Source organism: Myotis myotis, unplaced genomic scaffold (assembly GCF_014108235.1).
Source record: "Myotis myotis isolate mMyoMyo1 unplaced genomic scaffold, mMyoMyo1.p scaffold_m19_p_14, whole genome shotgun sequence".
Taxonomy (NCBI): Eukaryota; Metazoa; Chordata; class Mammalia; order Chiroptera; family Vespertilionidae; genus Myotis; species Myotis myotis.
The window spans coordinates 1,188,302-1,198,820 of NW_023416318.1; the positions used below are offsets into that span (position 1 = coordinate 1,188,302).

Here is a 10,519-nt window from a genome sequence, read left to right on the forward strand (position 1 = left end):
CAAAGCACCCACTATGGACAAAGCCCCTCAAGGGTCCTGTGAGACCAATAGATCTGATTAGGTGAGATCCCTGACCCCGGGGCCCAAAGTTCAATTAGAGAGACACCTGCCTCCCTAAACAGCACCAGGAGGAGGAACAGGCAAGAATGTCATCAGTTTGTTCAGGCTTGCATCTCCAGTGCCTCGAATAGTGCCTGACACATTGTTTTTCTTCATTTTTATGTGTTTTAGTTGAGTTTTAGAGAGAGAAGAAGGGAGAGAGCTAGATAAATAGAAACATCAATGAGAGAGAAACATCATCGATCAGCTGGCTTCTGCACACCCTCTGTTGGGGATCGAGCCAGCAACCCAGGCATGTGCCCTGCCCGGGAATCAAACTGGTGACCTCTTGGATCCTGGGTCAACACTCAACCACTGACCCACACCGGCCAGGTGTTGATTATATATATATATTTTTTTTTAAATATATTTTATTGATTTTTTACAGAGAGGAAGGGAGAGAGATAGAGAGTTAGAAACATCGATGAGAGAGAAACATCGATCAGCCGCCACCTGCACATCTCCTACTGGGGATGTGCCCGCAACCCAGGTACATGCCCTTGACCGGAATCGAACCTGGGACCTTTCAGTCCGCAGGCCGACGCTCTATCCACTGAGCCAAACCGGTTTTGGCTTGATTATATATTTTTAATTGAATGTATGAACAAAAAATGAATAAATTAGGTTATCATAACATAGGCTTAAAATGGGAGTCAATGCCAGAGTACTAACTTCACCTTCCAGGCCTCTCCCTTCCGGCTATTGCAAGAATTTCATCCCTTAAAAGTCTCCTCCACTCCGAAGTATTTCTGGCAGTCTCTGGTCACATCCTGTTGTCAATAGTGAAAGAAATGCCTTTTTCGGCTTCTCTTGGCTATGGTACCCAGGACGTCCTTGAGTCCCAGCCTCTCACAAAGGTGTTATTGGGACAGCTCTCTCTACTCGCCCCTTTCCTAGAACCCTGGATGACTGGGGACCAGAGCCTCCCACAGAGGCCCAGCTGCTCTGTGCTGCGACGTGGGTAGGAAGTATGTACTGTGGGAAGCCAGTGGACTCCAGGGCTCTTTGTTACAGCAGCTAGACGCCCCTGACCAACACAGCCCCGCAGGCAGCCAGCACCAGTCCCTGCTCTCCTGCTCAGCCAGGCCTGACTGCATCCACACCGGACACAATTTGTTTAACACTAAACTACAAGCACATTTCAGTCCCGCCTTCCCGAGCCTGTGTGCGTCTCCCAGGGTTCCCAATCTTTGGTCACGCAGTGACACACACCCTTGGTCAACTCATGGTGGGAACCGTGGTTGTCATGCTGACACGGGCTTGAGGTCAACCCGAATCCCTGTGTGACCTGGAGGGTGTTGCTTGGCCACCCTGTGTCCAACTATTTTCATCCTGGTGCTAATTCCAGCCCGACCACATCGTGAGTGTTAGAGCACCGCCCAGAGTCTAGAGGGCTCCTCAGCCTCAGATAGCCTGGTCACCCAGAGGTGGCCATGAGCGGGTGCTGTCCTCCCTCCTCCGGCAGTAGCGTCGGTCCCAGGTCACATGGTGTGCTTTTCCGTGAGTGTGCCCTGCCCAGTGGGGCCTGGCCTGAGCGCTCTGCAGCTGCAGAGACCAGTTTCTTTCTCCTGAACCACCAGCTGTGCCCCAGCCCCTCCCTGGAGGACACAGCACATCCCCTGGACAGGTCTGTCCCACAGCCACTCGGGGAATCAGCCCTACATCCTTGTCTCAGACTCTGGCTCTCCGTTTCCTCTCTGTTTCATGTAAACACTTCTGACTAAAGCCAACCATGTGTCACAGAAACAGAGGAGTTTCCTGGTGGAGAGGTCAGGGCGGTGGGGGGGGCACGTGGCCCAGGAGGGTCCGGCTTGCCCCTCCGGTGCTTGTCCTGGGTCAAGAGCCAGGCAGGAAGCTCTGAAGAGCCTTGCTCAAGAGCAGAGGGAGCCCAAGAGGCCTGGGGTAGACATGGGAGGGGTCACTCTGGCGGCCCTGGCCTGGCCTCAGTTTCTCTCCCGTAGCTCAGCGAGATGGGGCCAGATGTGGAGGCTCAAGAGCCCCCTGGTTGGAGGTAGCCGGGTGCCCAGGCCCATGGGAGTGAGAGCAGGAGGCAAAGGCAGCAGGAACAGGCAGCAGGTGGAGGCGGGGAGGGGGAGAGAGGGAAGAAACGGGGAGGGGGGCAAGCAGGAGTGTCGCTGCTGGGAAAAGGTGGGATCAAAGCACCTGAAGGGCTCTCCAGGACAAAGGCAAACATTGAGGTCACCCCTGCTCCACACGCCCCTGGCCCCACATCCCCGCCCGCAGCTATAAGGCCCCACCTCAGGCAGAGCGTCCAGGCTGTGGAGGTGCCATGGCCAAGTCTCACCTGCTGCTGTGGCTGCTGCTGCTGCCCACACTCTGGGGCCCAGGTGCTGGTGAGTCTCCCAGCTTCTCTCACTGCTCTCCCTCCCCAGGACCAGGTGTTTCCTTAGTCTGGGTGTTATCCTCATTGTAAAGATGGGGAAGCTGAGGCTCAGAGAGGCCCCAGGGCCTGTCCAACGTCACGTCTGCTGGGCTCTAGGCTGGTGGAACGCAGAGCTGTCTGACTCCAGCGTGTCTAACGGCCACGCGTTACCAATAAAGCTGGGCTTGGAGGTTGGCGAGGTTAGGGTGCCAGGTATGGCTTGGATCCCAAGGTTGCTCTGGCCCCAAACAGAAGCTGTAGGGACCACCTCCTCCCTGGCCTGTGCCCAGGGCCCCGAGTTTTGGTGCCAAAGCCTGGAGCAAGCATTGCAGTGCCGAGCACTGGGGCACTGCCTGCAGGAGGTCTGGGGACATGCGGAGGCCGTGAGTACCACCCAAGGGTGCACGGGGCTAACAGTCTGGAGAGAGGGTGCTGGGTAGACTCTGGATAAGTTTGGGGGATTGGAGCCCCCTAGGGGGTGGGTGAGATGGGATGGGATGGGGTGGATGAATGGGGTGGGATGCGATGGTGGGTAGTTGCCTGTCATCCTCTGCTTGAGAGAGCCTCACCTACTTGAGCTGGGGGCATGCCCCTCACTCATGTCCCCACCTTGGGGTCCCCGTCCCCAGGATGACCTATGCCAGGAATGCAGTGACATCATCCTCATCCTCATCAAGATGACCAAGGAGGACATTTTCCAGGTGACAAGGCCCAGGCCCTGGATGAAAGTTGGGGGCCAACAGGTGGGGACAGAGCAGGAAGAAGAGGTTCGCCTCTTAAAGGGCCCATTTCCAGGCCGAGGGTGAGCCCTGTGGTTGCCTGGGGATCCGGGCACCTGCTGGCCAGGAGAGGGCTCTGGGAGCTAGCTCAACCAGAGATGGTTGTTCCGGAGGGGGAAGGGGTCCAGCTACTTAACCCCTCGGCCCTCTCAAACTCCAGTGCCCTGAGGAAAGGGTGGCCAGTCTGCCAGTGGTGCCCTGTGTGCAGAGGCTGACCGCGGGGGGCCGGCTGACTGTCCCCTCTCCATCCCTGTGGCTCCCGCCTGCCTCCCAGGACGCGATGCGGAAGTTCCTGGAGCAGGAGTGCGACGTCCTGCCCCTGAAGCTGCTGGTGCCCAAGTGCCGCCAAGTGCTCGACGCCTACTTCCCGCTGATCCTCGACTACTTCCAGAGCCAGATTGTGAGGGCTGCCCACCCGCCACCCACCGCCCAGCGATGCCCACACAGCACCCCACCCACCACACACACCACACACACAGACACTGCCCACCTAGTCCAGGGATGCCCACACAACACCCCACTCACCACACACACCACACCCACCACACACAGACCCTGACCACCTGCCCAGCGATGCCCACACAGCACCCCACCCACCACACACACAGACACTGCCCACCTAGTCCAGGGATACCCACACAGAACCCCACCCACCACGCTCACCACACACACACACACCACACACACAGACCCTGCCCACCTGGCCCAGGAAAAACAATGCCCTAAGCCAGGTGCCCAGCTCACTGTCCCATCTGCTCAGCTGTACGCAGTGGGTTCACACATTAACAAACACCTCACATACCCTTATGCCCTCACACAAACACAGGCCCGGTCACACACTCACATACACACTCAATCTCACACAAAGCCCACACTCACACATACACACACTCACGCACAGACATACACTCATTCATTCTCACAAACATACATGCTCACGCTCATTCACACACATTTCCAGGCACCTGCCCTGAAGTTCCCACATGGCCTCATCTCCACCTTATGTCGCCCCCCAACCACCACCACAGAGCTCTAACCCTAACCCCAGCCAGCCTGCTCCCCCTCCCCCGTTCCAGGCCCAAAGGCAGTGGCCCTAGTCCCTGAGGCTAGAGCCAGCCTGGCAGGAATGGGTTCCCTCCTCCACCTTAATCCCTCCCCCTCCATTGTTCCCTAGAACCCCAGTGCCATCTGCAAGCACTTGGGCTTGTGCAGACCTGGGCATCCAGAGCCAGGGCGGGAGCCAGAGCTGCCGGACCCTCTGCTGGACCCTCTGCTGTCCGAGCTGGTCCTTCCCGCGCTGCCTGGGGCCCTCCAGGCACTGCCTCAGACGCAGGTGAGGAAGGCCCCGCACTGGTGGCCATCCAGAGAGCTAGGACACAGCGAGCCCTATGAGCCCTTGGGCCCTGGGTTGGGGGCAGAACCCGAAGGGAAATGAGCAGCTCTAGGCAGGGCCTGAGGCAGGGGGGGTAGAAAAAGAGGATGCCTGAAGGATGCCTTCTCCGATGCCCAACCCGGTGCCCAGCCCAACTTCCACGCCATTCTCTCCGCTAGGATCTCGCTGAGCAGAAGTTCCCCATCCCCCTCCCCATCTGCTGGCTCTGCAGGACTTTGATCAAGCGAGTACAAGCCGTGGTTCCCAAGGTGAGGCCCGCACAGCCCCACCTTCCCTGCCTCCTCACACCCTCCTCACACCCCCCTCAGCGGCCGGACTGTAAGCTGGGAGGAGAGCCTTTATGCATTGCCCCCACCCCAAGGACCCTGGAGCTCAGGCTCAGGCCCAGGAGGCACCAGGCCCTGAGCTCACTTAACTAATGTTGGCCCGCCTCTGTGCCAGGCCGGCACTGGGCAGGTGTCAGAGCACAGAAAGGGACGAGACCCAGTCTTGTCCTCCAGCAGCCCAGCACCTGCCGGGAAGAGACCCTGAGGTCTCTGTGAACAGGTGCTTTCGTGTTTCAAAAGGAGAGCTTCCACAGGTGCTCCCCCTCCCTGCCTGTGCCAACTGGGAATCTTCCAGGCCTGGAGTGACCACTGCCCGGTGCTGTCCTGCCCTGAGATGGGGCCCAAGTGGGGAGAGACTCTACCTCCTCCGCCCTTCCCAGGTGGCCGAGGGCTCACGGCAGACGAGGTCCCTGCTTTGCCGAGTCTGCATTGCGGTGGAGAGATTTTTTTCAGAAAGTGATAGGCTCAGAGCAGAGAATTAAACAGCTGAGGTGAGCAGTTCTCCACTCGTTGGGTAAGCCCCTGAGCAGACCCCAAGCTACATTCCCCCACTGCTCTCCACAAAGCCTCACCCGAATCCCAAACAGGCTGCTCGTATTTCGGCATTTCCACTCCAAGTTTTCATACAGGATGGGCAACTGGGGGCAGGGGTCCGGGCAAGCGTTGGGGCAGCTTGCACGTTTCAGATGCAGGCTAGTGAGCGAGGAGGTGGCAAGGGTGAGACTCTGAGCAGGGCACTCTGGGACCAAGGCTCCGGGCTGAGGAAGCACCTGCTGGAGCCAAGAGCCCCCCGCCTGTGTTAGCAGCGGTGGTAGGACCTTCCAGGAGGGGCTGGGCCCACTGCTGTCCGCTGCCACCCTCCCCGGTCCTCAGAGCTGGGAGCTGTGGCAGCGGGTCCATCCGGGAAAGAGCCTGTAGAAAGTGACTCCCGGGCCACCTCCACACTCGGCTTTCCTTATTGCTATTTACACTGAGCGCCAGGCCACCCTCTTAGAGACCCACAATCAGGGCCAGGCGACCTCTCACAGCTGCAGGACGCTAGAGCCTAGGAGACTCCTTCGGGAAACCCATGTCTGCTGGCCACCAGCTGGGCTGTTGTGGCTGTGGGTGGCCTGCGGGGTGGGTGGGTCACCAGGGTCAAGTGAAGGGCAGCTCAGATTGAACAGTCTAGCCAAAAAAATATTTAAAGAGGGAGGTGATGGGCAGTGACGGGAGGATGAGGGTTAGGCTGGCTGGTCAGGGAGTCTCTGAAGAGGTGGCCATTAAGCTGAGACCGAGAGCTCAACAAGGCCCTGAGGACAAAGGGCCTCACTCAAGAACGGGCTTGGCAAGCTTGAGGGGAGCCAGTGTGGCTCCAGTGGGCAGGCGGGGGAGGTGGTCGGAGAAGGGAGCAGGGGGGTAGGCACAGCCAGGCCACGTGGGAAGGTCTAAGCCAAGTTAAGAAACACTGGGTTTCACTCTGCATGCAGTTTACAGTTGGTGAGGGGCTTCAAGCTGGGGATGCTATGACCTGATTTATACTCTAGAAAGACCACTCTCCTGCTCCTTGAAGAAGGCATTGGGCAGATGAGAGGCAAGGATGAAAGCAAAGAAAATACAGTGGGGCCTTGACTTACGAGTTTAATTCGTTCCGAGACCGAGCTCGTTAATTCAAATTACTCTGTCAACTCAATGCAAAAAATCGGTGTAGAGACAGCTGGTATCTCAAAAAACTCGTTAGTCTGGACACTCGTAAATCAAGGCCCCACTGTAATTAGATTACTGCAGAAACGGAAATGAGAGAAGATGGAACTAAGAGGGTAGACCGAGGATATGTTTGGGAGGTCGGCTCAGCGGGACTTGGTGATGAATGAGACTTGGGGAGTGAGGACAGAAGAGGAATCAATGAGGGATGACTCTGTGGACTTCGGCTTGAGCAACCAGGTCTTAGGCCACCAACTGAGATGGCCTAAACTTGAGAAAAAACTTGGGCAGAAGAGTAAGTCCTTTTCTGCCCATGTTAAGTTCGAGATGCCTGTGTGGCAGCAAGAGGGTATTTCAAGCAAGCAGCCGAGTACCCAAGCCCTAGGTCAGTGATGGCGAACCTGTGACACGCGTGTCAGAGGTGACACGCGAACTCATTTTTTTGGTTGGTTTTTCTTTGTTAAATGGCATTTAAATATATAAAATAAATATCAAAAATATAAATCTTTGTTTTACTATGGTTGCAAATATCAAAAAATTTCTATATGTGACACGGCACCAGAGTTAAGTTAGGGTTTTTCAAAATGCTGACACGCCGAGCTCAAAAGGTTCGCCATCACTGCCTTAGTCAAAGGGTCGGGTCAGAGACATCAAGCTGAGGGCCGCTGACTATGGACAAGAGTCACATCCAAGGGAATGAGGGGGATCTTCCAGGGACAGAGTGGAGGAGGAGTCTCAGTCAAGCCAAGGCAAATGCCAGCAAAAGAGCCTGAGGAGGGACAGTCAGTGAAGGGTGGGGAGGGGGACCATGACATGATGTCATGGAAGCCAAAAGAAGAAGGCATCTGGAGAAGGAGGGAGTGGTCACCTGGGCTGAAAGCTGCTGGGAGAGCAAGACAAGACATGGCCAGGGGATTGGCAACAGCAGTTGCTGTGCCCTTGAGAGCTGTTTTGGAGGAGCGGTGGGGACAGAAGCCCAGTGGAGAGGGCTCCGGGAGATGGAGGGAAAGACGTGGAGCAGCCAGTAGGGACAACTCTTCAAGGCGTCCCTCTGGGAAGGAGAGCAGAGACGGGTGAGGCTTTCTAACGCCGGAGGCTATGCTGGCATGCTCACATGCCAAGGAGACCCATCAGTGGGCAGGTGGGAGAAGCCATGAGGAAGGAGAGAGCAGGGTGCAGGGCGAGGAGAAGCCATGAGGAAGGAGAGAGCAGGGTGCAGGGCGAGGAGAAGCCATGAGGAAGGAGAGAGCAGGGTGCAGGGCGAGGCCCTGTGAAGGGGGGAGGGTGCAGCCCAGCGCACAAGTGGATGGGCCGGCCTTTGACAGAACGGGATCGTCGGGAGGCCAAGTGTGGGATCCCATGCGAGCAGGTGGGTGCATTTGGTGGCATGTACGCATTTGGAAGGTATGACACCCATACACTTCCCTGTGCCCACTCCCAGCAGGGGCTGCAGCAGGAGCAGGGCCAAGACCAACTTGTGGTGTGCGGGTCCTTTACAATGTAAAGTTGACATGCCCTGGTTGAGGGAATGAAGGAGTGAGGCACGAGCCAGCGTTCTTGCCGCCTCCGCACGGCCCTTCGGCTCAGACCTTGTGTTTGAAATTGGCATCGGTGGGGAACTCCTGGCTTTCCTCGGGGCTCCTGGAACCTGGGACATCCTGGAGAGCCACAGACTACTCCATCCTGTGGGTCCGGAGGGGGAAGGCACAGGTGTGGTCCACCTCCCCTCCAGCTGCCGTGTGACCTCGGGGCTGGCTGTGACCCTTTCAGCAATTTCAGTCGTTAGTCAGAGCTGGGTCCACAGCCCGGTCCCTGTGTTCACCCACTGCCTCTGGGCAAGTCCCCTGGACGCTGCGATGCCCAGCGTCCTAATCTGTAAACAGCATAATAGTTCTCCGAAGGGAACAAGGGAATGTCGACAAGGTGCCCAGCTGGTCCCCTCATGGAGTAGATCTTGCAAGAGAAGGTTCCATCCCACCCTCTCTCGGCCCCACCCCAGGGTGTACTGGCACCAGCTGTGGCCCAGGTGTGCCACGTGGTACCCCTGGTGGCGGGCGGCATCTGCCAGTGCCTGGCCGAGCGCTACACTGTCATCCTGTTGGACGTGCTGCTGGGCCGCGTGCTGCCCCAGGTAGTCTGCGGCCTTGCCCTCCGGTGCTCCAACGAGGATGGTGCTGGCCCAGGTGAGCCTGCTGCCCCAGCCCTGCCACTGCCCACTCTCATCCCCCCTCCTCCAGCCCTGCATGACCCCTCCCTCTCCCTCTCTGGCCCCCCTGCACTGCCCCAGAGAGGACAGGAACTGAACACTTCTGCAGGGCGCCTTTGACTGTTTCCTGTCCAGGTCTCACGTCCCTGGGGTTCCTGCCGGGAGAATGGCTACAGCAAGACCCCAAGTGCCGCTTCTGCGAGTTCGTGACCTCCCGGGCAGGGAACAGCAGTGAGCAGGCCGTGCCTCAGGCAATGCACCAGGCCTGCCTCCACTTCTGGCTGGACAGGCAAAAGGTGCGGGGCAGGCACCCCTCCCTGTGTGACTCCCTGGGGACAAATCCACCTACAAAAGGAGACGTCCCACCCTGGTCGGTTTTCTCAGTGGGTAGAGCATTGGCCCTCGGACTGAAGGGTCACAGGTTCAATTCTTGGTCAAGGGCAGGTACCTGGGTTGCAGGTTCCATCCCAGGCCCTGGTCAGGGCTTGTGCAGGAGGCACCCAATCAATGTGTCTCTCTCACATCAATGATTCTCTCTCTCTCCCCCTTCCTCCCTCCCTTCCACTCTCTCTAAAAATCAATGGGAAAAATACCCTTAGGTGAGGATAAAAAATTTAAAAAAGAAGAAAGGACAGTAAACTCCCTTCCTAAGTAAGCTCGGTCCCAGGAGGCAGCTCTGCCGGTGCTGTCCTGGTCAGTAACTTTCAGGGCCCCCACTGCACGCCACATCGAGTCTCTAAGACCAGATGAGCTGGAAGAGTTCCTCGAGAACTAAAATTTTAGGGGAGGGGATTGTGGTGGCTAGGATTCTGACCCTCTACCTGGGTTTCCCCCATGGAAACCTACATTTCAGCCCCTGCCAGCTGCGTGAGGGTCTGATGCCTGGACCTACGCGGGGTCAGAGGGAGCCTGGAGTGACCCAGCGAAATGGAGAGGCCAGGCCGGCAAGGCGGGAGCGCCCGCAGGGCCTGGGCCCACCCACACTGTGTCTTTCTCCTTCCTCAGTGTGAGCAGTTTGTGGAGCAGCACTCGGTGCAGCTGCAGAGCCTGATGTCCAGGGGCTGGGATGCCCGCACCACCTGCCAGGTGGGCCCTCCCCTCCCAGGTGGCCCTAGGGCTTTCCTCTGCTCCCAGAGCCCCCACCGGCTCTGGCCCACGATCCTCAGAGACCCACACCCTGGGTCCAGAGCAGCCACTCCCTCCCCCTTTAATATAGAAAAGGCAGGCTCAGAGGGTTCAAGGAAGAGCCACGAAAGAATGAAAAAAAGAGGAGTCTGAGAAGGGAGGGGCAGCTTAAAGGAGTAGGAGTGTGGTTTGACGTGCATTATGGGATGGGGTGTTTGTTCATGGAGCCGTGCATGTTTGGTGGGGGTGGAAAGTGTCCCGGGACAAGCATCATCCCCCTTCCTCTGGCTCTAAACCCCCAAGCCCCCCCGTGGCTCAGAAGTGGCCTGAGAGGTCACACGAAGAGCACCCCGGGGGCAGGTGGAGTGAGAGCCACCGGTGCGGAAGGAGCCTCGGGCCCCCTCAGAGCTGGGGATAGGGGATGGGGTGCAAGGCCTGAGACCCAGTGCTGTCCCTGCGCAGGCCCTGGGGGTGTGTGCGGCCACGCTCAGTCCTCTCCAGTGTATCCAGGATCCCCTCTTCTGA

General features: G+C 57.9%; 1 protein-coding gene across 1 annotated transcript; it reads left to right on the forward strand.

Annotated features, from left to right (window-relative positions):
• Window positions 1-2,389: 2,389 nt before the first annotated feature.
• SFTPB (surfactant protein B) lies at window positions 2,390-10,519 on the forward strand. Its single transcript, XM_036333871.1, has 10 exons — window positions 2,390-2,453; window positions 2,735-2,865; window positions 3,112-3,183; window positions 3,536-3,661; window positions 4,436-4,594; window positions 4,813-4,902; window positions 8,663-8,846; window positions 9,005-9,165; window positions 9,875-9,955; window positions 10,457-10,519. The coding sequence occupies exons 1-10, from the start codon at window positions 2,390-2,392 to the stop codon at window positions 10,517-10,519; spliced, it is 1,131 nt and encodes a 376-aa protein (XP_036189764.1).

Excerpts from the sequence above, each read along its gene's own strand:
- SFTPB (XM_036333871.1), top strand. The coding sequence starts at position 2,390 with ATGGCCAAGTCTCACCTGCTGCTGTGGCTGCTGCTGCTGCCCACACTC. Across the intron at positions 4,595-4,812 it reads AGGCACTGCCTCAGACGCAG|GATCTCGCTGAGCAGAAGTT; the intron begins GTGAGGAAGGCC and ends TCTCTCCGCTAG. Across the intron at positions 4,903-8,662 it reads TACAAGCCGTGGTTCCCAAG|GGTGTACTGGCACCAGCTGT; the intron begins GTGAGGCCCGCA and ends GCCCCACCCCAG.